The sequence below is a fragment of the Trypanosoma cruzi genome, genomic scaffold (genome assembly GCF_000209065.1).
Source record: "Trypanosoma cruzi strain CL Brener 1047053516711 genomic scaffold, whole genome shotgun sequence".
NCBI lineage: Eukaryota > Euglenozoa > Kinetoplastea > Trypanosomatida > Trypanosomatidae > Trypanosoma > Trypanosoma cruzi.
This window is the reverse complement of record NW_001849563.1, coordinates 329,261-354,261: the sequence shown is the minus strand read 5'-3', so window position 1 is coordinate 354,261 and position 25,001 is coordinate 329,261. Positions and strand designations below refer to the sequence as shown.

The 25,001-nt window shown below is 48.2% G+C and overlaps 9 protein-coding genes across 9 annotated transcripts, besides 43 other annotated features; all 9 read right to left on the bottom strand.

Annotated features, from left to right (window-relative positions):
* Positions 1 to 728: part of a sequence feature (areas merged during assembly that could not be assigned to a particular haplotype. This can correspond to areas where the two haplotypes were merged or to regions with more than two copies in the genome that were merged during assembly.) that runs on past the window's edge.
* On the bottom strand, positions 13 to 669 carry Tc00.1047053510329.90 (C-8 sterol isomerase, putative; the record flags this gene model as incomplete). The annotated part of the gene is made up of 1 exon (XM_816093.1): positions 13 to 669. The coding sequence occupies one exon, from the start codon at positions 667 to 669 to the stop codon at positions 13 to 15; it is 657 nt and encodes a 218-aa protein (XP_821186.1).
* Positions 729 to 1,100: a sequence feature (areas merged during assembly that could not be assigned to a particular haplotype. This can correspond to areas where the two haplotypes were merged or to regions with more than two copies in the genome that were merged during assembly.).
* Positions 1,092 to 1,137: a sequence feature (T-rich).
* Positions 1,101 to 2,666: a sequence feature (areas merged during assembly that could not be assigned to a particular haplotype. This can correspond to areas where the two haplotypes were merged or to regions with more than two copies in the genome that were merged during assembly.).
* On the bottom strand, positions 1,168 to 2,949 carry Tc00.1047053510329.80 (hypothetical protein, conserved; the record flags this gene model as incomplete). Its single annotated transcript, XM_816092.1, has 1 exon — positions 1,168 to 2,949. The coding sequence occupies one exon, from the start codon at positions 2,947 to 2,949 to the stop codon at positions 1,168 to 1,170; it is 1,782 nt and encodes a 593-aa protein (XP_821185.1).
* Positions 2,667 to 3,764: a sequence feature (areas merged during assembly that could not be assigned to a particular haplotype. This can correspond to areas where the two haplotypes were merged or to regions with more than two copies in the genome that were merged during assembly.).
* Positions 3,176 to 3,206: a microsatellite.
* Positions 3,416 to 3,438: a microsatellite.
* Positions 3,457 to 3,510: a microsatellite.
* Positions 3,663 to 3,690: a sequence feature (AT_rich).
* Positions 3,762 to 3,813: a sequence feature (T-rich).
* Positions 3,765 to 4,749: a sequence feature (areas merged during assembly that could not be assigned to a particular haplotype. This can correspond to areas where the two haplotypes were merged or to regions with more than two copies in the genome that were merged during assembly.).
* Positions 3,827 to 3,847: a microsatellite.
* Positions 3,951 to 3,989: a microsatellite.
* Tc00.1047053510329.70 (protein kinase, putative) lies at positions 4,098 to 5,885 on the bottom strand (the record flags this gene model as incomplete). Its single annotated transcript, XM_816091.1, has 1 exon — positions 4,098 to 5,885. One exon carries the CDS (start codon positions 5,883 to 5,885, stop codon positions 4,098 to 4,100), a length of 1,788 nt encoding a protein of 595 aa, XP_821184.1.
* Positions 4,750 to 4,795: a sequence feature (areas merged during assembly that could not be assigned to a particular haplotype. This can correspond to areas where the two haplotypes were merged or to regions with more than two copies in the genome that were merged during assembly.).
* Positions 4,796 to 9,926: a sequence feature (areas merged during assembly that could not be assigned to a particular haplotype. This can correspond to areas where the two haplotypes were merged or to regions with more than two copies in the genome that were merged during assembly.).
* Positions 6,426 to 6,471: a microsatellite.
* Positions 6,545 to 6,603: a sequence feature (A-rich).
* Positions 6,796 to 6,821: a microsatellite.
* Positions 6,958 to 8,295, bottom strand: Tc00.1047053510329.60 (RAB GDP dissociation inhibitor alpha, putative; the record flags this gene model as incomplete). Its single annotated transcript, XM_816090.1, has 1 exon — positions 6,958 to 8,295. The coding sequence occupies one exon, from the start codon at positions 8,293 to 8,295 to the stop codon at positions 6,958 to 6,960; it is 1,338 nt and encodes a 445-aa protein (XP_821183.1).
* On the bottom strand, positions 8,777 to 10,903 carry Tc00.1047053510329.50 (uncharacterized protein; the record flags this gene model as incomplete). Its single annotated transcript, XM_816089.1, has 1 exon — positions 8,777 to 10,903. The coding sequence occupies one exon, from the start codon at positions 10,901 to 10,903 to the stop codon at positions 8,777 to 8,779; it is 2,127 nt and encodes a 708-aa protein (XP_821182.1).
* Positions 9,927 to 10,112: a sequence feature (areas merged during assembly that could not be assigned to a particular haplotype. This can correspond to areas where the two haplotypes were merged or to regions with more than two copies in the genome that were merged during assembly.).
* Positions 10,113 to 10,347: a sequence feature (areas merged during assembly that could not be assigned to a particular haplotype. This can correspond to areas where the two haplotypes were merged or to regions with more than two copies in the genome that were merged during assembly.).
* Positions 10,348 to 10,391: a sequence feature (areas merged during assembly that could not be assigned to a particular haplotype. This can correspond to areas where the two haplotypes were merged or to regions with more than two copies in the genome that were merged during assembly.).
* Positions 10,392 to 12,579: a sequence feature (areas merged during assembly that could not be assigned to a particular haplotype. This can correspond to areas where the two haplotypes were merged or to regions with more than two copies in the genome that were merged during assembly.).
* Positions 10,992 to 11,046: a sequence feature (T-rich).
* Positions 11,077 to 12,300, bottom strand: Tc00.1047053510329.40 (hypothetical protein, conserved; the record flags this gene model as incomplete). The annotated part of the gene is made up of 1 exon (XM_816088.1): positions 11,077 to 12,300. The coding sequence occupies one exon, from the start codon at positions 12,298 to 12,300 to the stop codon at positions 11,077 to 11,079; it is 1,224 nt and encodes a 407-aa protein (XP_821181.1).
* Positions 12,360 to 12,384: a sequence feature (AT_rich).
* Positions 12,525 to 12,579: a microsatellite.
* Positions 12,580 to 12,673: a sequence feature (areas merged during assembly that could not be assigned to a particular haplotype. This can correspond to areas where the two haplotypes were merged or to regions with more than two copies in the genome that were merged during assembly.).
* Positions 12,623 to 12,642: a microsatellite.
* Positions 12,674 to 16,879: a sequence feature (areas merged during assembly that could not be assigned to a particular haplotype. This can correspond to areas where the two haplotypes were merged or to regions with more than two copies in the genome that were merged during assembly.).
* Tc00.1047053510329.30 (hypothetical protein, conserved) lies at positions 12,884 to 14,158 on the bottom strand (the record flags this gene model as incomplete). Its single annotated transcript, XM_816087.1, has 1 exon — positions 12,884 to 14,158. The coding sequence occupies one exon, from the start codon at positions 14,156 to 14,158 to the stop codon at positions 12,884 to 12,886; it is 1,275 nt and encodes a 424-aa protein (XP_821180.1).
* Positions 13,892 to 13,922: a microsatellite.
* Positions 14,484 to 14,514: a microsatellite.
* Positions 14,705 to 14,725: a microsatellite.
* Positions 15,369 to 15,388: a microsatellite.
* Positions 15,555 to 15,578: a microsatellite.
* Positions 15,808 to 17,127, bottom strand: Tc00.1047053510329.20 (hypothetical protein, conserved; the record flags this gene model as incomplete). Its single annotated transcript, XM_816086.1, has 1 exon — positions 15,808 to 17,127. The coding sequence occupies one exon, from the start codon at positions 17,125 to 17,127 to the stop codon at positions 15,808 to 15,810; it is 1,320 nt and encodes a 439-aa protein (XP_821179.1).
* Positions 16,880 to 17,021: a sequence feature (areas merged during assembly that could not be assigned to a particular haplotype. This can correspond to areas where the two haplotypes were merged or to regions with more than two copies in the genome that were merged during assembly.).
* Positions 17,022 to 18,208: a sequence feature (areas merged during assembly that could not be assigned to a particular haplotype. This can correspond to areas where the two haplotypes were merged or to regions with more than two copies in the genome that were merged during assembly.).
* Positions 17,086 to 17,105: a microsatellite.
* Positions 17,411 to 17,507: a sequence feature (GA-rich).
* Positions 17,717 to 21,637, bottom strand: Tc00.1047053510329.10 (hypothetical protein, conserved; the record flags this gene model as incomplete). The annotated part of the gene is made up of 1 exon (XM_816085.1): positions 17,717 to 21,637. The coding sequence occupies one exon, from the start codon at positions 21,635 to 21,637 to the stop codon at positions 17,717 to 17,719; it is 3,921 nt and encodes a 1,306-aa protein (XP_821178.1).
* Positions 18,209 to 18,485: a sequence feature (areas merged during assembly that could not be assigned to a particular haplotype. This can correspond to areas where the two haplotypes were merged or to regions with more than two copies in the genome that were merged during assembly.).
* Positions 18,486 to 19,466: a sequence feature (areas merged during assembly that could not be assigned to a particular haplotype. This can correspond to areas where the two haplotypes were merged or to regions with more than two copies in the genome that were merged during assembly.).
* Positions 19,467 to 19,565: a sequence feature (areas merged during assembly that could not be assigned to a particular haplotype. This can correspond to areas where the two haplotypes were merged or to regions with more than two copies in the genome that were merged during assembly.).
* Positions 19,566 to 25,001: a sequence feature (heterozygous, Esmeraldo-like haplotype).
* Positions 21,727 to 21,747: a sequence feature (AT_rich).
* Positions 24,614 to 25,001: a mobile genetic element.

Here is a 25,001-nt window from a genome sequence, read left to right as displayed (position 1 = left end):
CATTTTTAATTTCTAAATTTTACCCTGAATGAGGTTTTGTATCATACTCCAGGCACTTTCATAAACAGTCTGGAATAGTGTCAAAAGGTCAACGGTCGAGGTAATGCTATCCGCAAGACCAAAAAAAAGCATGGATGGAATGTTGCCTCGTGCATATTCCAATGCCCAACAGGCATTTGGCATCCGATATTGCTTTGCACTACCCCTGGGGAGATAGTGCTGGTCCCCTGGCTTGTAAATCTCCGGATTCGCCGCCTTTGGCAAAGATGCCCACTGCTCGCCATAAAGAATTGTAAAGAAGTCCTCTGCCCAGTGAAATCGGCCCGTGTGACCCTCCGTGCCGACGGCGGTACCAAAGATGATAACATACTCCGTAAAAGAGCAATGCAGTACCGTCATGGAGCCCATTGCTCCACCGGCGTTGTTCCAGAGCCACCTGCCGGAATACACCGCGTAACGAGGGTATGTTTTCGTAAGCTCGTTGATGACTTTTTCTATCACTTGTTCCGGTGTGGCGTTAACGCCGTGTTGAACGCGTGCGGCCTCAATGCCACGGTGGGAAACAGCCTTGAGTGTTTTTGGGTCAAACACCCAATTCGCTGGACTGTCGATCACAAAAGACGTGGCAACAGCGGCGACTGCAACGACGACGGCAATAAGCAGCTTCATTTCCCCCCCTTTCTTTGTCTTTTGGTTTCTTCGAATTTCTTATCTTCTTGAATGTTCCCTCGATTGCGTGTCAAGGCAGCCGGATCTTCTTCGTTCCTCCTTGCTGACGGGGTACTGTTTTTGGTGCAGATGATTTGCTCTTTGCTCAAGCATATTTCACAGAAGCAAACAGACAACGTTCATTACACAGAAAGGCAATAAGTAAAGGACAAGCAGGATGCACCACCACCACCAGCAGCAGCAGCAAATATATTTGTATGGGAACATACATACACGCGCATGCACACAGAAAGAGAAGAAAAGAAAAAGAAAGGCATGAATGGCGGTAAGCAAAGAAAGATACTTTCCTGAAGACGATAAAAACACAAAACAAGCAAATAAGGTTCCCAATTGGCAAACGTGTACAACAAACACACACACACAAAAAAAAAAAAAAAAAAAGAAGAGAGAAAGAGAGAGAAAAGAAAAGGTGAGTACCCGCCACCATTCATATGCTCATCAGCTTGGAAGAATCCACTGACGCACGCAAAAGTCGCTTCCACCCGAAAACAATTTTCCATCCTCCGTCCACGCCACGGCTGACACACCACCGCGGTGTGCCGCGTCCTCCATTTTGCGTGTTTTTTTGTCAAGATCCCACACAATAAGAGAGGCGTCCATGCTGCCTGAAAGAAGCCATGAAGTGTTTTGGGGTGAAAAAGCCAGCGAGGTCACTCGCAGGGTGTGGAACACCAAATCTCTATATAAAACGCTACCATCAAAAGGCGACCAGACAAAAATGTTTCTATTAGCATCCCCAGAGGCAACACGTTGCCCGTCCCTCGAGAATGCCACGCATGCGACCATTCCTGTGTGATAGCCGGAAAACCGCACACACGCTTCCGGTGATGCACCTGTGGTGACACGGTATCCTTCCACCGAACCATCGCTACCCAACACAACCATGTTGTCATGGGCCGCCGCGCTGATGCCGTCGAAGTTTTTCAGTTTCTCTTCCGCTACTTTGCACCCCGATGCATCTATTAAAATAAATCCATGTTTTGATAAAAGCACCGCATTTTCATCTGCCGTAATGGCCAGAGCGGTGACATTCGCCGCTTCCCTTGAGAGAACGGTCAGTTCGGTGCTAGTCAAAGCAAATCGCAGCAGATCGGTACCAGATACAAGGTACAAATAATCTCCATTGCCGGCTGCAGCAGTGATTACGTTGGAAGCGATGGGCACTTCGCGTGCGGTCCCAGAAGGATCACTGGTGTCTTTCCAAATCAGAGCCCGCTCAACGCTGACAGAAACCATCGTTCCATTCAAATGTGGATGCAAGAGCAAAATTCGTCCCTGGTGTCCCAACATTACACTTTTTATATTGCCATTTTCATCAATTAGCGTCAACTTTCCACCAAACGATAAGGATAATATGCCCTGCGGAGTATACACTATTCCCTGTTGCATATCCATGACATCTGTTCCAAATGAACAGGAGCTTATCACCACACCGGTCGCGACATCAAAAACTTTAACGCTCTTGTCGGCACTGGCCGTGGCGATTTTACGACCGTCTGGACTCCATGCAACAGAGTAAATGGTGCCATTGTGTCCCGTCTCAATGGAGTTCCTTTGCTCTGCTGTTTTACCATCAAGAAGAAGAACATTAGAAGACCTCGAAGCCGTTGCAATCATCTCCATGTTCGGACTGTAACGCACACATGTCACCATTCCACTGTGGCCCCTCACATTGCACTTGAACGTGAAGGGTACGCCCTCATAAACCCCCACAATGGCGTCGGCGCCTCCCGTCACAATGCGGTAGGGATGATCACCGCGCATGTCGCAAGAAAAAATATTTTGAGTGTGACCACTGATGTCACCAATCGTATTGCCCGTGATGCTGATGGCAGCCGCAAAATGACTTTTTCCATCGCCCACAACCACAAGCCGCTCCTCGTCATTTGTCCAGCCAATGTCCCGCACAGAACCCTGCAGTTGTTTCGTATTGAGCAATTCCCGGGCGTCGGGCTGACGAACCCACACCAACAAATTTCCTTTTTGGTCCCCAGACGCCACCAATTTCCCAGAGGGACTGATCCGCACAGCCGTGACCGGTGAAGTGTGTCTACAGCTGACGATCACATTTCCCGGCCTCTCCAGTTCACGGACCACCACATTGTTGCCGCTGCCGTATGCAACGACGTTACCAAAGGCAGAAAAGGGAGTGGGAATGGCCCTTGTGGTGGACGGGGCGCCCGGCAGTGTGTTATGCAGGACCAGCTCATGCGCCAGCATCACTCAGCCTTGTGTTGTCTACTTCTTCAGCTAGACGCGGTAAAACTGGAGGAGAAAAAAGCACATGCAGCCACACGTTTTTCTCTCCATTCTCTCTCTCTCTGTGTGTGTGTGTGGTTGCGTATTCGTCACCCTCACGTTACGCAATCAGCCCACAGGGAGGAACATAGTGCGCATGCCCATCCTTAAGTGCATGCTGAAAGAAGTACGCACAACACCCCACTCCAAAAAAACGAAAAAAAAAAAAAAAAGAAAAATACAGTTGTAGAGTGGAGAAATGCGTGTATAACTGTCGTTGTATAAAAATCAATAACCACAAAAAGGTAAGAAGGAAAAAGAGGAAAAAATTGCGTTCTCTATTTTCCTTGACACACAACACATGTATGTGCCGTGTGAGACAAAAAACCGCTGGAAAAAAAAATCCATGGAAATGGGGACAAATACCATAAGCAACGAAGCGTGACGCAAAAAAAAAAAAAAAAAAAAAAACAACTATCGCACGCTTTAATATATATATATATATATATACATACATGCCTATATATATATGTATATGTATATTAGAATATGAGCTAAGTACACATGTACAGGAAGGTATTGTCCCAGAGTGAGAGCGTTTATAAGCATATCCACCGTCAAAGTTCCAAAACAAACATACATACATAAAAACACAGTTAGAAAAAGAGGCATGCATAAAATATGCGTTCCATCAGAAAAAAAAAGTATATATATATATATATACACGCAGAAAAACACTCGTAATACCATGCTGTACGGCAAAAGTCAACTAATACACACGTACACACAGACACAAGAGGAAGAAGAAGAAAAAAAAAAAAAAAAAGGATGCCCTAAAAAAAAAAACCACCACCACCACCAACAACAACAACAACAACAAAGGATGTATACACTGTGACGTACATGGCCGTCCAGGAACAACAATAATAAAATACACGCAGTAAAATATCCGTAAAAACATATACGAGCAAACAGCCAGCATTAAAAGAAAAAAAAAAAAAAAAAAAAAAAAAAAAAAAGAAGCTAAAGCAAAAACTCCAGTTTTTTTCTTTTCTTTACTTTATTTCGGTGATTCTTTTATGCTTTTCCCCGTTCTCACAATTCGTAATACAAATCAAACCAAATTCGAACTAAAGTTGTTTGCTAGCGCGAGTTATAGCAACCTTCGCTTTCGATTTAGGGACTTGGCCGCAGCCTCTGGTATATGCTGGTGCCTCTTCCACACGAGATCCTTTCACTGAGAAAGAGTTTTTTGTCCGTTCAGCACACACAACGCCCATGGATGGTCGTGAGGTCAACTTTGTAGAAATTCCCCTCTTTTTGCGATCTTTGAAGTTGAGAGATTCAACAGGTTTGCTTCTCTCCGTCACTCCAGGATTATTTCCTTCTTCCAGAGATTTGTCAGTTTCTTTAGAGGGGTTATCCTTTTCGTCCACCGCATGTGCTTCTTTTTGACCACCTGCCAGGGGTGCGTGGCCGTTGTTTCCGCCTCCGACTTCCGTGGGAATCATCCCCCTGACCCCCTCCAATTTTTCTTCCTGAGGCTGCGTCGGAAGAGGCGGCTGGCTCTGTACACCAAATGCAGCCAAAGAGCAATGTGACGCAGCGCCTTGGGTGTCTTCCTGAGAAGTGCTGAGTATTTCGTTTGCATCGTGCGTCGTAGACGAGGTGGCGGCAGTCGGGGGTGCATTCGGCCCAACTGTCGACAAAATGCCGTGAGAGACCGTATGGAAAAAAGGATGCTGAATGGCTTCCTCTGTTGTCAGGCGTCTCCCTGGCTCATATGCCAACAGGCGTGCAACAAGATCCACACCGTCTTCGCCCACAATATCCACAGATCCATACCTAGTGAAGTAATGATTCAATTTCTCCTTTACGTTTTCAAACCAGGCGGCATACGACGTCGCAACGTTGCCTTCTTTTTCCTCCTGACCCTTTTGAATACTATCTGCGCCGGTAAAAAAAGTTTCATACAACGCGTACTGCTTTATACTAGGAAAATTGTTCTCCGTTGGCAATCCTAAACGGGAAAAGATGCTTTTCAACTGCTCACGATTATTTTTACCCCGAAAAAAAGCGTTGCCACTGGCAACTTCGGCAATGATGCAGCCGGCACTCCACATGTCAGCGGTGTAATTGTAGTTTGTGTTTCCTAGCAAGATATCAGGACTACGGTACCACAGGGTGACAGCCTCGTGTTGATATTTTTTTACAGGGATCCCCTCAACTCTGGAGAGCCCAAAGTCCGTGATCTTAAGTTTGTATTGCGGCGTCAGCTTCGGCTCCTTCCTGGATCCACCTTCACGAGAGGCTTCTGGGGATGGCGGGTCGCTCGGTATCGCCTTCAGCACAAGGTTCTGCGGCTTTAAGTCTCGGTGCGAAAATCCCTTCCTATGCAGGAAGCACAGACCACTAAGCAAGTCCCACATCCATTGGCGGTACTGCTGGCCATCGGAGAGACGACGCAGCGGGAGTGTCTTGAGGTAACACGACAAATCCCCAGCCTCGCAGAACTCAGAGGCCATGTAGACCGTACTTTTGTCCATAAAGACGTCGTAAAGTTTAACGACATTTTCACAACCAAATGATTCGGGAGATCCTTCCTTTCCTGCCCCATTTTTCATCGCCTTGCTGATCTCTCTCAGCACCATGATCTCTCGAATGGTGGAGGCAGGAATTCCCTCTTCCTTGTCTGCGCACAATGTGCGTTTTAGGGCAACAAACTTGTCCTGCGCCTCGGCTACCGTACCCGTACCATTGTCTGACGGACTCACGAGAGTGGCCTTGTAAACCTCTCCGTATGCACCCCTTCCAATCACATCCGTTTCCGGGTCAAACTCATAACACAACACACGCTTTTTGGGATTTTGTCGCCTCGCCGCCTCTTTGGAAGATGGCGATCCTTCCACAGCGGCCATGTATGATGGTTGCAACGCCAGCAATGCAACGAGAAATAAAACAACAATTCCAAGCCAATGCGCACTTCTACTCTCCAACCTTTTGTCCTTCCAGACTGTTTGTTACGTTAATTGTTCACCGACAGGAAATCCTTTTGTGCTCTCTAAAACACACACACACACACAAAAGGGTACCTTTTCTATTTCCTGCCTTCCTTTCGTCTTCCTCTTCTCTTCGCGTAAGTCCTTCGCCTACACCTTTTCCCCAACAGAATTTCCCCAACAGAATTTCCCTTTTTTCTACAGGTAAGCACACACACACAGAGAGAGAGAGAGAGAAAGTCCTCTTCACACCTTTTGATTTTCTCCACCTCTTTTCTTCCTACGGATGTGGCTAATAAAGTTGCGTGCGGGCGTGGACACACTGAGAGGAGAGAAGGCAAGTCAATTCGATCAATCGCAGAAGCAGTAACGTAGTGACGGTGGCCTTTGCCGCCCTCATCACATTTTCCAGAAGAAAAAAAAATACGGGTTGGAAAACCACACAAGGAATAAAGCAATCAACAACAACAACAACAACAACAACAACAACAACCAACAACAACAAAGGAAAACAAATAAAAATGCGAGAGACACGCCCACAATTCAGGCAGACCGCGAAAAAAAGGGGCGCACGGGCGTTTTTTATTTTTTATTTTTTTCCCTTTTTACTTTACTTCTTTTTTCTTTTTTTTTTTTTAAGCCTCTTATCAAACTGCAGCTGTTTTGTATTCACACGCAATAATAGTAAGAATGCCAAAGAGGATCCAATAAAAATTCTTTTCTTTTTTTTTGTTGTTTGTGTACATCTTTTTTAAAAATATTTTTGTTCCTTCTCGTACCATTTTGGGCTCACGCGTCCTTTCCCTCATCTCATCACGCTTTCCACTATTCTCTTTCTCTCTCTCTCTCTCTCTCATTTTTTCTTTTTTTTATATCTTCTCCCCCCTGACGTCTTCCCACACATGTGGAGACCGGCACTTCCACGCAAAGCAATTTCTCTCTTTTTTCTTTTTTCTTTTTTGTCGTTGTTGTTGCCTTTGTTTTCGGACAACTAGGCGTTAGCCGCTCCCCCTAGCTGCTTCATACTTTCAAAGTCGCACGGTTTTCCATGAATGCGTTGGAATAGTTCAAGGATATTCGCGGCAGCACTCTCAAAGTGCGTGGCGGCGTCATAGCTGTTGCTGATAAAGCACCTGCTCACTTTTCCATCCTCCATGGGCTCATACAAGTCTGAGACGGAGATGAATGTCTCAAGAGTGTCGCCAATGACGCGTAATCCTGGGAGGATGTCCATCTCCGGGTTTTCTACGTTTTCCACGACTGTGCCTATAATGGCAATGTAATACCCTTCAGGACATACTTTGTTGTTGGCCCCAAGTTGCAATATGTACATATCATTATTACGTTTGAGTTCTTTTTGCGGAATAATAATTTGACATGAATTGCAATCCACCTTTAGGTTTGGAATGGGGTGATTCATGATGGCGATGCAGCGAACCACCTTCCCACAATTTTTCACACGGTCAGGGAAGTATGAGGGGTCGCCCACAATCAGCTTTGCATAGGCCTTTTTACCATTGCTTTCAATGGATTCAAAAGCCCCTTGTTCATTGAAATTCACTTTTGTCACCGGTGTCTGCAACATATATGTACCACCATACACGGCACAAAGACGGGAGAAGGCCTGCGGTAGCTCACCACTGCCGTACAAGGGATAAACATACGGTGAGGTGGCGTACATGTTGAATGATTCCTCGTAAAGCTTGCAGCGCATCACCGTTTCTATAGCCGGGCGTTGCATGTAATCATCATTCGTATGAAGCGCAACGGCATGACCGACAAAGTCAATGGTGTCATTACCGATACCAAATTCCTTGTAGAGTTGTGCCATAGTCATGGCGTGAAGATTATAATTTTTATGTGTCTTGGGGTTCTTTGGGTCGTAGTTGCCCATGAACTGAAACAGTTTTGCTGCCTTGCGCTTCTCAAAAAACCCCATCAGGGGAGACATAAGTGCCTCTGCTTCCGTTGCAGGCACCTTCGCAATTTTGCCATCCTTGATGACAAAGGAGTTATCAATAAGCATGAATTCCATGTTGTAACGGTCAATGACGGTGCAGCGAAGAATTTTCACTAACTCACCGGCGCACATGAGAACCTTGGGAATGAGATCCACGTTGTAAAGGTGGCTGCGACCGAGCGAGGCGGGTGGGGCGCCCTTGTTGAACTTCTGGTACAGTTGCTCCAGGTTCAGGCTGGCGGATTCACCGCCGTAGTACGGGTTGCGGTCCACGTGAAGCACTTTGTACCCATTCACGGAGAGCAGCCCGCTGAGGACGCACTCTGTCAGGCCAGTGCCACAGACAACAGCATCGTAAGACTCTTCCATAACTTATTCCTCAAAACGTAGTAATGACGCGTCAGGCTATATGTATTCGTGTATATATATGTGTGTGTATCTTCTTCCAGCAGAGACGGTGGTGCAGTGAGCAAAGCACAGCTATAAAAAGGGTTCGTGTTTCACTCTTCGTTCATTTATTTTGAATCATTTTTACAAGACAAAAACAAAACACACACACAAAAAAGAAAAAATATTTTTTTATTCAGCACAACAGTCCTTTGGGAGCAAAGTGTGTGTGTGTTTGCCAATGCCACAGTGATCAGCAGCACTTCTCCGTGTTTTCTCCCCGTGCTTTGGGGGTGAGGCGCTTTCGATAATAATAATAATAATTTCCAAGCATGGAGAGGAAACAAACAAATACACACACAGAAAAACACACAAGAAATATGCATGCAGAAGCTTCGAGTTTAAAAAAAAAACCACGACTCAAACGAGACGGCCACTGGAGATTTCGAGTTCCACATTGAAATCAGGCATCTAGCGCACCCAATGCCTGCTCCAACAATCGACGCAACGACGACTCATTTTCTCCTACATGAACCGCCTTATTGTCTCGCAGCACATCACTTGTGTTGTGGACACTGTGGGCATCCTCTTTTTCCCGTGTCTTATGCAGCTCTTGCTTGAGCTGCTCAAGGCTTTCACTAAGAAAACGGTTCTCACGCCGCAACGTGTCCAGCTTGGATTCAAAACGAGCCTCAGTATCATGCAATACGCTTTGAATGAGGTCACGCTCCGTCTCTATCCCCAACTGCTGATCGTGTTTTCCCTCTTTTTCTTTTTCTTCCTTTTGCCTCCAATGGGCTTCTCGTTGGTCCTCACGATTTTGATGACAGCACCCCGAATCCTGCAGGAGATCACTAGCACTTGCCACCGCGGTCATCCCTCTCTCTTGCATGTGGAGAAGTTGCTGCTTGAGCGTCACCACCTCCGCGCTCTTTTGGTTCAGCGCCTCTAAAAGCTTCGTGACCTGATCTGAAAGAGTGTCTTTCGCGGCCCGGATGTGTCGCAACTCGTGTCGTTGTTCCTCCAGAGTTCGATTTGCTTCTTCAACCACAACACCCGTTTCCGAGACGACGTCTAAAACGACACGCAGTTGTTCCTGCAGAGCCCCTCCCAGAGACTCACTTTGCGGTTGCGGCTGCGCCTTCGTTGATGCGGAGCGAATAAATTTCTGATCAAACGCCGCTGTTGCTACCGTGTGATTGTCGGTCCCATGCTTCGTTACTGTGTTTTGGAATTGAAATAGGGCCGCCACCGATCCGTCGGAGAAGACAGAGAAGGCGACGGCAACAGCGCTCTGACGCACTGGAGGAAATAGTGGCACCACACTTGTGACAGGGCTCTCTGTCGGAATAGCGCTGAGGAGTGTACATTTAGTCACGTGACCCCCCAAAAATACAGGAGAGACATCGACCGCGAAAAGCGTAATAGTGTTCTTGGACGAGGCGGCGGTAAGGCAGTAGCGGATATTTCCTGTCGCTCTATCAGCCTGCGCTGATAGTACGGACAATGCAGTGACCCGACCTCTGTTTATGTGCAGCGTGCCTGCCGTGAGTGTGGCATCACACACCGCTCGCATATACTCCGCATCGGAGAGGATTGAGGAGTTTGAGGTCAATGATGGCAATGGTGCTGATGACGCGGAACGTGACATTTTCTCGGAACGCGTGTTGTAAACCACTGTCAGAGGAGTGAAGGAAATGTTTCCCTCATCGTCGCCCAAACATATCACCGCTGCCGCATCATCCTCGCCATCTCCAACGAGTACAGCGGCACTCGTCACTGCAGGACGAGATGAAGTAATGCGTTGGATCGAAAGATCGCGGTCGGAGATTATCTTATTCGCTCTCTGCGGACCGCCTAGCGAGACACCATACAAGGTCTTCTGGTCAGTGGAAAAGAACAGCACAAAGTGACCCTGTGGCCGCGAGAGGCTTGTCGTGCAGGAACAGCCCATTGCCATGCAGATCATTTTGATGGGCGAAGGTCTGTACTGTTCTTGGACACGACAAACCCTCGTCAGGTCTCGAATAGGTTCCAGTGTCTTCGCATGCCACTGAATCAGTCGCATATCGTGACTCGCGCTGAAAACCCATGGAGACGGTCCTGTAGCAAGAAGGTGGACGGCCGCACGGTGCTCGTGAAGAAGGCTCACCACCTCCCACTGTCTATCACAAGTCCTCATTTCTCTTGTGGTCGGTGTGAATGCGTTAGTTGAGGCCTTTGAAGCATCCTCAAGGTGCATGCGATAGACTGCAATGTGTCCCGATGACCATCCCGCCCAAACTGCGTTCGCTTCGACTACACAGAGGGAGAGAACCCTATTGATAGCAGGTTCCTGTTCAAAAGCGGCCGATGAAAAGGGTGGCGAGGTAATCTCCGCAGGAGTTGGCATCGGTTCACTACAGGGAAACTGTAGTTTTGAGTCAAACGCTCGCAGTCTCCCCGTTTTTTGGTCAGAGAGCAAAACGACGGGCATCGAAGACACATCATCTCTACCGGGCCTAAAAACGGGTTGCAGGCAACGGACAGCGACAGGGGCATCCAATATAAAAAACCAGCTCCCTTCTTGAGCCTGTGGCGAGTTGTTCATACGGCCCTAGAAAGCTCACACAGTGTAAGATGAGGCTTGCTTGGCACAGTGGATGAAAAGTAGTAGTGGTAGTAAAGAGGCAGGCGAGAAAAACAAGAACAACGACAACAACAAACAAATAGAAAAATAAATAAAAAAAAAAAGGATATTATGAGAAAGAAGTAGTTTAGCGTTCAATTGGAGTCCTCATACCCCTTCAAACTGTTGGCGTACCACGCACAGACACAGCTTCGTGATTTCTCACCAGGAGTACGAGGCACGCCCTTTTTAAACCCTTCTTGGTGGACTCTACCCAGCACGTGCTCCACCATACGATGCCAACCCACCGCCACATCGCATGCGTAGCAATAGTTTAAGACGGGTGGAAGAAGTTGCTTTCGTACCTCGGGATCTTCATCAGCTTTCGTATGTAACACCCGAAGACGCTCAAGCGACGCGTCACGACGATAGGCGTCACGTTTTTTAATTATGCCGGAAACTTCATCCATGCCCTCAGCAAAGCAAACATCCCGAAACTTCAATAGGCACCTTAGGTCCACAAATTCCTTCATGACTGTTGTCAGGACAGGCAGGACAGACGATACACCTTCTGTGGAATTACTATTTAGCCCCCTTAAGCATTGTTCCATGGCCATGGCAGTGGCCTCCAGCGTCGAAACACCCGTTTCCCTTGTCCTTTTCCGTAATGCCTCAAAAAGCGACTTGTACGACCCATCCACATCCAGTGCCACTCGGGGAATATGTCGAGGGATGTGTCTGTTAAGCGAGGTTGCCTGACCCCATGTTCCATCTGAAAGAAGCAAGTGAACTTTCTGGCCTTGTTGAAGATTCTGCACAAAGTTCTCCACCAGTATGGCATTAGACTCTGGGTACAATGAGGCCGTGCAGAGGCCGCCAACTTCCTCGTCTACAGCCGGTAGCCCTTGCAGATACACGTCATCCTCTTCAACGCCCCAGACACGGATAGGCGCCCCCAAAATAAAGGCCGCAATGTGTCCAGAGTTCGTTGCTCGCATCACTTCCGCTGCATGCATGACCATGGTCACTTTGACAGCCGAGTTCAGCTGATCAGAGAGTATCTGCGCCCTAAAATGCTCAATCCGAGAGCACATGCACATGCTCTTTGTAAACCAACACCACAAACACAAGTCATTTTGTGCCGCTAACCACAGACGTGTACAGAGACGACGTCGGACAGAAGCTCTGTGACGTTCTTCACGTGGAATGGATAATAAGTGTGCCTTCCACTCCGGTGATTCCGAGGCCTGGAAGTACAACGCCCCTTTCCCAGTTAAAGGAGGCGGGGTCACCGTCCGCGTACTCCCGTAGTCTGGGAGTCCCGCGTAAATAACGAGACGCCGCATAGACTCCTTGTACGGATTCTCTCTGATGCTCATTGCTCACAGACTTTATAAGCTTGCGTATATGTTAGAATGTGTGAATAATCAAAAAGTCCTTATAAATATAAATATATATTTTTTGTTTAGTGTTTTCCGTTGTTATTTTATTCTCTCTTTTTTCGTATATGTCATCTGCCACTCTATTTATAGGCGTTGCCCACGCGCATATGACAAAAACGCACAAGGGGTAGACATTGACGCATCCGCCACTCACACAAACCAAAAAGAAAGAAAAACAACAACAAGAAACAAAAAAAAAAAAAAAAAAAAAAGAAACAGGGGGGGAACAAAGAGTCGTGGAAGAACACAGCTGCAACGCAAAAAAAAAAAAAAAAAAAAGGCCATCAAGCCCCATAGTACCAACGAGTTTCCCCCGTTTTTCTTGTGTATATATGGTTATTATATGGTATAGCAATACACTGCTCTACTCTGCCCTGGTTTCTTTCTCTCTCTCCCTCTCCTTTTTTCACCCTCAATCGTTGAATTCCGCCATCCGGGTTTGACTCTAGATGCGGAAAAATGTTACGCACAACAAATAAAGATGTTGTTTCCTGTGAACATGTAGCTGCCAAGATTAACCTCATTCCTTTCCCCTGCCATGACAAACAGGGCACTCCTTTCCCTTAGCGCGCCTGGTCCGGGTGAGTCGAGCGGCAAGCGTGGCTTCCCATTCGTGCCCGCAGGCCATACAAAGCCACCACAACTTGGTGTGATCGTTTGGCTTCACCTGGCTTGGTTGTAGATCACCGTTTTTCAGAGGGTGCCACTCCTGCAGCAACCCATTCTCATCCTTGCTGAAGTCAGCGTGAAGGCTCAACAAGGAGCACGATGGGCAATTCGCCTTTTCCGCCACCATGTCTTTTATTCGTGCCTGGTAGCTGTTACCACAGCTTGGACAATGCCAAAACGCTGTTTTGTTGCTGCTCGCTGCCACCGCTTTTGGATCAATGCACGGGTCATTGAGGGAGTGATCCCAAAGTTGAACAAAGCGGCCGCCCAAACGTGGATTACGTTCCTTCTCGCACTGTGGACACTTTGTTCGAAGACAGGTACGCACAAAAACACCACTTTCCCACTTAAATCCACACTCCACACATTTCCATGATGCCACCTGAGCGCTATCAACGACAACCTCAGCCAATGGGACATGGTTGAGATCCGTGTCGTACTCTGCCGCCAAATCTGGAAAGCGATCCTCCAAAAGTCGACCTTCCTCCTCCAATGTCGGCGAAGAACCCTCGACAGCGGAGGTGCCGGCAGAGGCTCCTCTTTCTTCGTCACCGGCCTCGTCTTCTTCGTCCAACAAATTATCGTTGGCCACCGTTCGAGCTGATGATTGACGAGAACGAGGCCGGCGATGACGGAAGGAATTTAACCCCTCCTCTGCCACCTCACGTTTATCAAACTCCTGCATTCTGCATTGCTCTTCCTCCTCCCAGATGAATTGGCCTCCATCCATGGCCTCGTCGACCCCCGCATCAAACACAGCACTACGACTGAGTTCATCTTCCTCCTCTCCCTCCATGGCACTCTCAGCGCGCTTATTTTCGGTGGCTTTTCTGCTCGTCACCCGCTTTCCCCTGGTTGAAGCAGCAGCAGTAGCAGTAGCGGCAGCAGCAAACTTAACTTCACTCGTTGTGGGTTTCCTTCGCCCTCGTTTCGTTTTCTTCACACTCGTAGCGTCGGCTGCAGTGGAAGATGAGCACCGAACTGTGATGCACAGCGTGGATTCTCTGTGGAAAGGAATGGCGATATTTGCGACAATCAAAGAGCCCAGTCCTGACTGCGTCAGTAAAGACGATGCCGGAAGCGTTACAGACGGCTTCGGCATGCACCTGCCAATGATACGTCTCATTGCACAGAATGCAAATTCTGTTTTGTTATTCTTTTCCCCCTCGCTTACCTCTAGAGTTTGCGCTGCTATGCAAAACTAAATGCAAAAAAAGAAGCAAAACGAAAATTTTGAGGTGTGTATATGTACGTGTGCGTGTGTGAACGAGGAGAAATCACTTCAGTTTCATTCCCCGCATGCTTTCCGCTCAACTCCTTCACCCTCCGTTCGTACGGAGGAGAGGCTCGGATGACACCACAGGCACATTGACTAAACGCTCAAGGAAGAAATGCGATATATTCCCCACCTGTCACTAACGTTATTTCATATTTTCTTTCTATTTTTATTTAAAAAAAAAAAAAAAAAAAAAAAAAAAAAAAGATGATTCCTGCTCATGTTTGTGGGTTCCGTTTTTATTTATTTATTTTCTAGCAGAAAAAAAAGAGAGCAAAAAAAAAAAAACTTTTGTTTTCTTGCGTGCTTTATGCATCAATGCTGAATCCATAAAGACCGCAGAACAGATGATTAGAAAAACAGTATAGGGGGGAGGAGGGAAAACCATAATTCTTCCAAACAAACAAACAAACAAACCCATAAAAACGGTGTCCCAACAAAAAAAGCCGGTACCTGAACAAAGTGCGGAAATCATTTTCTTCTTTCTTTACCTCGTTTAATTTTGTTTGTTTGTTTCTGCGGTGAGTGAGGTGAGGTGAAGTGGGGGAATGGAGGGGCACCCTTTACCCTCCCATTTTTCATATGTATATGTTTTTATGAATACCTCAAGGCGTTTTGTCCCTTCTTATCATGTGTGTGTGTATATATATACTTTTTTTGTTCTCCCCCCTGTGAGACAACATGTGTGATTGTGTCGAGTCCTCCCACGCAGCGCATCGTCCCGTTCAGTTTATTGGATGAGCTTGTAGGCAAACCATGCATGTTACCCCGCCTATTGCCTAAAGGAGAAGGTCTCCCGCTCTTATATGACGGCCGCCAATGCTGAAGCGCTCAAGAGTCAAGACAAAAGCAGTAAAAAATAGGCAATGGCAAGGACAGCCATAAAATAAAATAAAAGAAATTCCACAAGCACAATTACAAGCACAAGCACAAACACACACACACACTATATATATATTACAATCCAGCAATAAATAAATAAATATGCCAATTCTAATGTCGTTCAAAGTTCTGAGGTTGGGACCTGTCAGCCGCTACAACGCGAACCTCAGAAGCTGAAAATAATAATAATAATAATAACGGTGAAGCATCCTAAGCATAAAAAAATATTGTGTGGTCATAAACGACAAACTTCAACTCGTACCTGTTCCCATCGAGAGGTCACCAGTTTTTCAGCGTCTATATCACCCCACCTTTACGGGTTTTCTTTCTCTCGGTAAAAATATTTCATCACCCGCTTGCAAAGTTTTTTTTTTTTTTTTTTTTTCTTGTATTCTACCAACAAGATATATTGCTGCCGCTCCCTTTTCCTCCTGATCCTTTTTATTTTGTGATTTATACTTTGCCCTCAGACAGCCAACACCTTGATTTTGAAGTCCCATGGCATGTAAGACCTCATCCATCCCATGAGCTACCACAGCAGACAGTGCGACGGTTTAATCACTCGCCAGTCCCGGAAAACGCCTCGGCTAAGCAACGGATGTATCCATTTGTGGAGGCTAACCGTGGCGGGGAGCGCGTAGAAGACTCATTCGCAGAAAAGAAAAATCTTTTACGTAAACGGGCATACCAGCGAGCTTGTTAACAGAAGAGCCGCAGTTCTCGCCACGTCCAGTTGGCTCTGGAACTATTAGACGCGGTATTGGCATCTTTTCAGGCAAACTAAATGCCGATTGGGGAGAATTATCAAAGCAATGGTTTTGGTCAATAAGTGGACTAGAGGTCATCGCCAATTTAGTCTGGGCGCTTTTCGGAGGAACGAAAGAAGGGCGGCCGGAGTCGGAGATGCGGCCTGTCTCAAGAATGGATGAATGCGAACCTGAAACGTAATACCCCAGTGACGGTGTTTCATTGCTTCTTTGTGTATTCAGGCCCCCTTCACCAAAAATCCCTGCCCTTTCCAATAGCATATTCATAACAAGAGCCAACACAACTTTTGGATCATCGCCGGCACAGTTAGCCAAGTTTGGGACAGGCATTGGTGCATGCTCAAGCGCTTGCTGTTTCACATGCTGTGCAACCTCACCACGACGAAATGTTTTACCGCACATGAGAGGGCACAAAACTTCAACCTCAGGACAAATCATCCTGTGCCGTGCCAGAGCTGCCGGGTAGTTGACCAAGGTACCACAAGAAGAACACATTAAGCGCTCTGATGTGCCAGACTTGATATGGGAGTCATTGACAACAGCCTTTACATGGTGCTCCGGAATTTCCTTACAGTGTGTGTGGGGCCTTGACTTTTTCGCATGGCAATGGGCCTCGTGGTCGAGAAGCATATTCCTGCCGCGGCATATATAGCCGCAAACTGTGCCTGTCTTTGAGTCAATTTTTGTACACGCCAATGGTTTCAGAGAACAGTAACGGTCATGTTCGGCAGTTTCGCCTGGAGCGAGTGGGCGGAAACAGTACTTGCAACGCATACTGGGGAGAGACATATAACGCTGTGTGGACTCAGAACGATTCATGGAATTTGGCGAACCCCAGCGCCGTCCCCGCGGCGTGGGGGGAGTATGAACCGCCCTCTGCTTTTGTGGTGTGCGACGGGACCTCGGGCTGCTTTGACCAAACAAATGCCACTCCTCCGTTTGGGACTCTGTGTTTTTTGCATGTTTCTGCTGCAACTGCCCTGACTTCAAGACGGCAGTCTGCGCACATGAAGGGACTTCAAATGCCTGCCGGCGGCCGTCCGCCATGAAACTCTCGCCTTGTGCAACCACATTATCGTAACTAAAAGACATGTGGAAAACAATTAAAGAATTCCTTGCCCCTCTCCCAAAAAAAAAAAAAAAAAAAAGACATATATACATGTATACCATCCGGTAAAGGAAAAAAAAGAAAGAAGAGAAGGAGCGCGAGTCACGCACGCACTTTAAACACAATGGTACACGAGACGCATGTCATCTCCACTTTCTTCAGGCACAACAGCCAGGCATCACACATAATAAAGTAAAAAACTCTTAAAATAGTAAAATGGAGTCAACAACAACAAAACAAAAATAAAACGCTCAGATATTTTTTTTTGCGTCTGAATTCATGTTTCATGTCTCTTTCCTTCCCTCGGCTTTGTCCCACGGCGTTATCTACCATCTTTTAGGTCCATCTTTTTTTTCTCTCTCTCTCTCTTTTTTTTTCACCCATTTTTCCTTGCCATTCCTTCTCTCTCCATCTCCTTCCTTTTTTTATTCTTTTTATTTCCAATGAAGGAAAATATAAAAATGTACACATGCTTCTTCCGTGGCAAGTGAAAGAAGAACAAAACACAACAGTCCCCCCACTTCCCGGCTATCTTTCAATTTCCCACTTCTGTTCTCCCTGTTTATTATTCTACCTTCCGGTTTATTATCGGGGTCTTGTTTCTTCGGCGTCGGGTATGGAGACAGTGGCAAGCAAGGACGAGGGGGCAACTCAGTACCTACCCGACTTCATGGCGTCGTACATGTCCTTGTGCACAATCCGCTTTTTTTTTTTTGCGGGTCGAAGCCCGGCCGGTACAGCCGCGAGTACCGTATCCTTTATAAGTTTGCCACGAGGCACCCACCTGGGCAATGGCCTATTGTTGTCCATCGTCATGTATACAACGCCGGTGATGGTCAGTGCAATCGACAGCCCCGCAAAGACACCCACTTCCAGGGCGCTCTTTCTAATGTTATTCGGTAATTCCGTGTCTGCTCCCCTTGGAGGTCCGTAGCGGCTCCGCTGCGTCATCATCGGGTCCACATGTATTGTGCGGCAAAAGGAACTTTTGCTCACAACATCCGTTGTGATGGTAGCTGTCAAAATAATCTCCACGTTTGTATCAATGTTGATGGCACCAGGAATAAACGCAAAGGCAAACGGTACATCAGTCACTTCAGATGGATTTAATTCTGGACCAATCGTCAAGGTGTCGTTCTTTACCCTGTTAATTAATGGACGGAAACTCAAAAAGGGATGGGTATGCTGCCACCAATGCCCCAGTGTTTTTGGAGGCATCGCCACGGCGCCGGTGGCCGGATCTTGATAGTGCAGGAAAACACTGGTGCTCTTGTACTTCAAAACTATGGTGTGCACATTCAGTTGGGAACTGAGGACGCCGGAGAGTTGAAGAAATACGGTGGCCCACCCACTTGGACCAAAAGTGGAGCTAAGCATGTCAATACAAAGTGGACCAGGGGTGGCCGTACTTAGCTCAAACGGCCTGTCAGGAAGAGAAACGCCAAGGGGGTCCAACACAGGCCAGTAGTCTGAGCCACGACACACGCCCAAACGACCCGGTGCAGCATAGGAATCTTGCGACAAACGTGTCACATACATGGATAGGTCCATGGCCACATCATGTTTCGTTCCGTCTGTCATCAACAGCTGCAACATCACACGTCCCTCATAGCTGAAAGCTCGCTTTAACGCATCAGGAAGAGCCCCACTGCCAATAGAAACTCCTCGAATTGTAAGGTTTTGATACCATGTCGCACAACCCTTTGGAACAGAAAAGCCAGAACGATTGTAAACATGCATCCGATTGAGTGAACATATACTACCGTCCATAGCGGGACCTTTACGCAGTTCAACAATACTTGTCCCAGGTGGGCAATCCCCCGAAGGAAACTCACCTATATAGGTAGAAGTCGCAAATTTTCCTTCGGCACTACAGTGAGACTTAATTCCTTTGCAGGTGGTACAATGTTGCGCGTTTGGAGCAACCCATTCCTGAGTAATCCATTTAAATCCCTCGACGTGACGGTCAGCTGCGTAACTTGTTTTCATATCTTCGGTCACGTACGGATGCAGTAATAGATTTACGCCAAAGGCAAAATCTCCGTTTTCTGTGTACTCAAAGTATTCAGAATCAATCGAAAATGGTGCCGTTGCTAGCTTTTTCACCACAATGAATTGCTTTAGGTCAAAAATAACATCATGTGCCTCGTATTGGGTATCAAAGCTCCGTGCGGGTTCAATCCAAGAATTTGCACGGACAGCCTCGGATATTATCGTACTCTTAATCTGCTTGTCCCCAACAAAGTACCAAACCGGGTTGCCGTCAGAATTCTTTAACTGTTCCAAGGAGGCGTATGGAAAAGTCCCTGTCCATGTGGCGTCACAGTCATCAATATCAATTTCCCATCGGCCAGCAACGGTGGTGTTGGGTAAGGCAGGAGTGAGCAAGGGAGCATAAATGCATGAATTAACAAAAGTATCGCACCCAATGTGCTTTCCACCAAACTTCTGATACCATGACGTGCCCTTATTGTATAATGCCCCAACGGATCCACTCCCAGTCCCGTTTCCAAGAGTTTTCCAGTGCCACACATCTTCGCCCATGCCAATGGAGCCTTGATTGGCCAAGCAGCTCAGCTCAAAACCTAGCGACGATGGCTGTACAACCCCCTCAAAATCTTCCGGCTCAAAGTACTTTCCCACAGTGCGATTAAGAGGTTCAAAGGTCGGAAAGCGCACACCAAGGTTGCCGATAATTGTGTACACAGTAATAACGATAGAGTTGTTCATCCAAGCCACCTGAATCTCATCGACAGCGTGACCGTCACGCCGTGCGTAACCAGCACCAGGTGAATTATCCCATATCGCCGGGTTAGGATAAGTTTTCCATGCTTTTTCATTGCATGTCCCTCGGCATTTAATCTGTTTATTTTTCACCTCACTTGGGGGCGACGGCGCAGGAGTGGAACTCCCGTTCTTACCACCACTTGGAGGTAATGTCCGTTCAATGCTCACAAGAATGTAGGCATTGCCCTGACAATACAGTTTATTAAGACAATACATGCTAAAGGAAAAGTGGCATGACCCCTCATTTCTTTCGGGACGATAAAGAAAGTCACCAATAGGAGTCAAATCCAGCTTTCCCACGCTAGGCGGAAGAATCAAAGAAAAATAGCGACCATATGCACATGGGTCCTGCCCCGGCATGCCGTTAAGAGAGTCGCTTAAGGCAACACCAGGCGCCGTTTGGTAATAATACACGTTAGCACACGCCGGGACGGGCACAGTGGTTGGTGCTGGAGTAGTGGAAGAATCTGTCGGCGTCAAATCGATGTAAGAAGTAATTGTGATGTAAGTACGACACCAAAATTTAATGACGCATGAAACATCAACTGGAAGCTTATCAACAGCTTCCTCCGCTGGGGCCGAGTAAACAAAATCGCCAATAATATTTAATTGAAGGTTCTTGCTGGAGGAATAAAGAGACTGATGATACGTCACAAGGCTGCATCCATCGACCTCTACGTGCAATTTGCCTCGCAACTCTGTTCCTACCGGTACAGTGAAATTAAACTGCTCGTTACAAATGGCAATAGGAGCGGCAGTTGGAGCCGGAGTAGAATCTGTATGTGGGGCTTCTGTAGGGCTCGGCCGTGGTTCATTTGTGACGATAAGGGCAAATGTAACATCGCAGAGAGTCACGTCATCGCAATACAAACGAGCGTTTAAGATCACATCTTCTTCTTTACCGGACGCATTGAATGTAAAGGATACCCCATCATGAAACTTGATGTCTGCAGCATTCCGCGTTCGAAGACGCGCACGCAGAGCACCACCACACGAGGCACCAGTATCGAGGGTCGCATTTAGTCGTGCCCCCGGTTTCACATCGTACAACAGGTGATCCTTCGGGCACCGTAAAATATTTTCGTGAAGCCAAATTCTCATCACGCCTGCACATATCACTTTCCTGTCACACTTAACTTCATAGGGGAGCGTGATGTTCGCTTCCACTTCGTCATCCGGAGAAGCATACACAAACTGCAAGGAATTTGGACCCAGCACGGCAGCAGAACCAATTACGGGCTGGGTGATGGATGCTTGGAGGCCAACAGGACAGAACACTTGTACAGCGCTGGTAGGTAATGTTGCAATATTCGGTTTACCAGGCAAAATCACCAGTTGATATTCGTCCTGAGATGCAGCGCACGGCGGGTACAATGGCGTTTTCGTTGTGGTCGTGGTTGTTGAAGACTCCGTAGGCGTCGGAGGGACATCCGTCGAGGCGTTCAGGTCAACTTCACAGCGAATATTTGCGCGGCAAACCTCAATACCGTCGCAGAGAGCAATAATTGAAAATGTCACTTTAGCGGGGAGCGCACCCTCGACCACCGCGCCAAAAAGATACTGCCACCCGCCGGTCAGCAGGAGAAGGTTTGACGGAGGAGGTGGAACAAGTATGCGCAGTGACGCGAGCGCGCACGACTCACCGGTCGGACTGCTGACGTGACCATACACCGTATCCCCGACTGCAATACGGTACAAAATACCATCCTCGGGACAAAAATCGACTGCCGCAACGCCCATGATGATAACGGCCAGACACATGAGAAGACAGAGAGGCATCCACATCTCTTCACCACACCTTTGCTAGCTGCAGACGCTTCAAGTATGCACGTATGGGTGGCCAGACAACAACAACGAAAACAAGATACGCACACAAAAAAATATATAAATAAATACAAGAATATTCTATGCCCCACTTTTCCCTTTAAAAAATGAGAAGAATAGAGGGATCACAATGTATTTCCCCCGTATCGTTACTGTTCACTCACGCACATTAATGCAATACCCAACACAGATTCAAAAACAACTCCTCATTTTTAATGACCACTAGGTAATGGCAAAAAGACAGTTGCCTAAAGCGCATTCCACCGCCACCCAAAGTCCCCCTTCTCCATATCCATACCCCTAATAGCACTTCCTCAAAGGAAGCCTTCTAAGTTCGCGTATCGCCATTTGGTTAGCACACCGTGATTGCGCAAAAGCTCATCAACGGCAACAGCTTCGGCACTAAGGCTTTCCAAGCGCATCCTTCCCTTTAACCACTGGGTGCAAAACGGTCAAATCGTCGACACACATGTGAGGATGCCCAGTCCTGCTCGTTCGGAATGCTTCTCCAATCAAATACACGGATTAATTCTCCGTTTTTAAAAGTATTTTCGAGAAATGTTCTCCGCACCACCGCACAGCAAATTACGGGAGCCACACCATCCACACCCTCAGCCGCATGCGTTCGGAGACACACCGCCTCCCTCAATCCTCGTATTCGCATCGTGCCTCAAGGCGGCGCTCTTCGTCGCGCGGCTGAACGATACACCAATAGATTCACACCACTTGGCAAGGACCTCCTGTTCTCCTGTTGGCGCCACTTCTTGGCCGCACATTGGTCCCGCCGAACCACGCTCTTCCGCCGCCCGCTGGTCCGGATACTGCTAATCCAAACAGGAGCCCTTACCACGCGCGGCACCACAGACTGCGGTCTTACCATCTCGGGGCCTTCCGCCAAGACCCTCGCAGCGGTGCGGGGAACTTCCGGACAACACTCGTGGCCCGTGTGGAGGCGAGTCAACTCTACGAGATCCACAAATCTCACTCGACAGCGGAAACTCGCCCGTGCATATCCGCCAAAAGAGCCGCCTGTAAAAAGGCACAACCAAGTCCAGTAAAGCGGCGGCTTCGTCCCATAATGCGCTAAGATACTGGGAAATGTGAAATGGCAGAGCAACCATGACCCCGGCGTCCTCATGGGCGTTCCGTGCCTTTGGCCATGCGATGAACCGCCATCCCCGCCCTGACGGCTTGTCCAGCACCGCCGGCCCACCCCGCGACAGGCCCTTTCATGGCTCTACAAATAATACCCGCCCTTTTCACAAGCAGCGCATGCTGTGCGGAGATCCTCAAATTCATTTCTTTCCCATCGCTCGTCTAAATGACGGATCGTAACACAGTGTCCTTCCACAAATCGTCAACACAGTCGCGTGCCGTTGGATTCATCCGCCGTCGGATCCACTTCAGGGATGAAGCGCACACGTCCACTCGTCGCCAGGGACAAGCAATCCTCCTCCTCCCGCAACGCAACCCGACGGCTATGGGTGCGCCAAACGATGCTGTGGCCCTCAGAAAAGATGGTCGTGTGCCGTCCTTCCCCGGCGACAATTGTGCCCACAGCACCTTCCCCCGGTGCGCCAACTCGTTTCCACCAAAGGTGTCAACCGCACGACGTCTTGGGGAGGTATCCCACGGCATCACCACGAGCGCAGCGTTGAGAGAAAAACCATGCCGCGTGGCCACACCCGGACATTGATGACGATGTCCCGCCTGTGCCGGCCCAGAAGGCATTGCTTCCGGAGCCAAAAGTCCTTTTTTGTGTGTTTATAGGCCTCCTTGCGCAGCTTCACTCGGCACGCCGTGCTGTGTTGTCCAATCCAACCACGTTTGCGGCATCGTGCTTCATTGGGCGGGGGTGCGGCATGCCCTTTCTTTGCTCTCTGAACCGCCTGGGGGAAAGGGCGGTCCCGTTTCTGGGCATTTCGACAGCACCCTGAACATCCTCGACCCGCACTCCAGCATCGTTTTTCACTGTCCCGAGGATCCATTTGACTGAGTGTACGCAGTCGCCCTGACAACTGGCAAGATTCCATGAGCAACTCCTCCCCGCGAATGGCGCACGCCCAGGACACACCGTTCCCCTCACGGCTGTCTGCATGCCGGGATCTGGCGCACCCGGCGTCGCAAAGGTGGCCCAAGACGCATCCAGGAGCCGTGGCCAGGCGTTGCATCCATCATGCATTTCAATACGCCGTCAAATGGTGCGACTGCAATCCTCCGTACGAGTCCCCGCCTCACACGGATTCCCCACTTGGTCTCCCGTGTGCCCCGTGGGCCGAGTAACAGCTCTAATCCCTCTGGCACGTCATGAATTTGTAGGATCTTTCGATTGTCTCTGCCGTATGGGACGCATTCCAACTTCCCGTGGCAGGAGCGGTGGAGACTTGTGACGGGCCTTGCGGAGTGCTGATGGTCGCCAAGTTGTCGTCCCATTGATGACCATGAGCAACTCCTGCATCGGCGCCAATCGAATCCGCACCGCCTGGAACTGCGCGTGGGCATCTGAGCTGCATTTCAGTATTTTTGCTCCTCCAACCAAGCCCAAGCGCACTCATATGGGCGCTGCAGCGCCAACTGCCTTCCTTCAAGTGCCGCCCAATTGTTCCAAACAGCGGTGTGCTTCTTCCCCCTCAAAAGAGGCTTGAATGGACTCAGGGTTCCTCGGCGCGGTGATGGCAGCGACAGAGTGTCGCAACGAGGTGCAATTCATTCCTTTGTCTTGTTCCCGCCTTGCAACAAATTCGCCGCCCACGTGGTGGCTCAATGGCGGGCTATTCGCTGGGCAAAGACAAAGTGAATAAAGTGCCGCTGGACCACTCCGCCTCAGAATGTGGTCGTGTCTGTCTCGTGGACACCGCCCAATCCATGAATCCACCCATAAATTCCTCCCTCAATAAATATTCTTTGCGCTAGGCTTCACAAGAATAGACAAGAGAGAATAATCGCCTGGACCGCTGCCCAAATCCTAAAATTATCTAAAGAAATCAAGCAAGACGGAGAAAAGGGGTAAATGGAGAGGCAGCGGCTTCGCCACATCCTCAATGTTTGCTCCAAGTAAATACATGTGTTTTCGGAAAGCTACTCTCGTGAAACGACGCAGTCTATTCAGATGGATGATGTTTCTTCCTTGCGAAGTGGAAAATTTTGTGCTCTTCCAACCACAAGACCCCGCCGCGAGGTGGGAATCAAAAGAGGATGGGTGGGAAAGCAAAAAACAAAAATTATCTGGCCCCTATCGGCTCCCTGCCCCTTACAAGTCGCGTTCTTCCCAAAAGATCATACCGTAGAGAGTATCATAAAGAATGGATTCATTTATCAGGATATA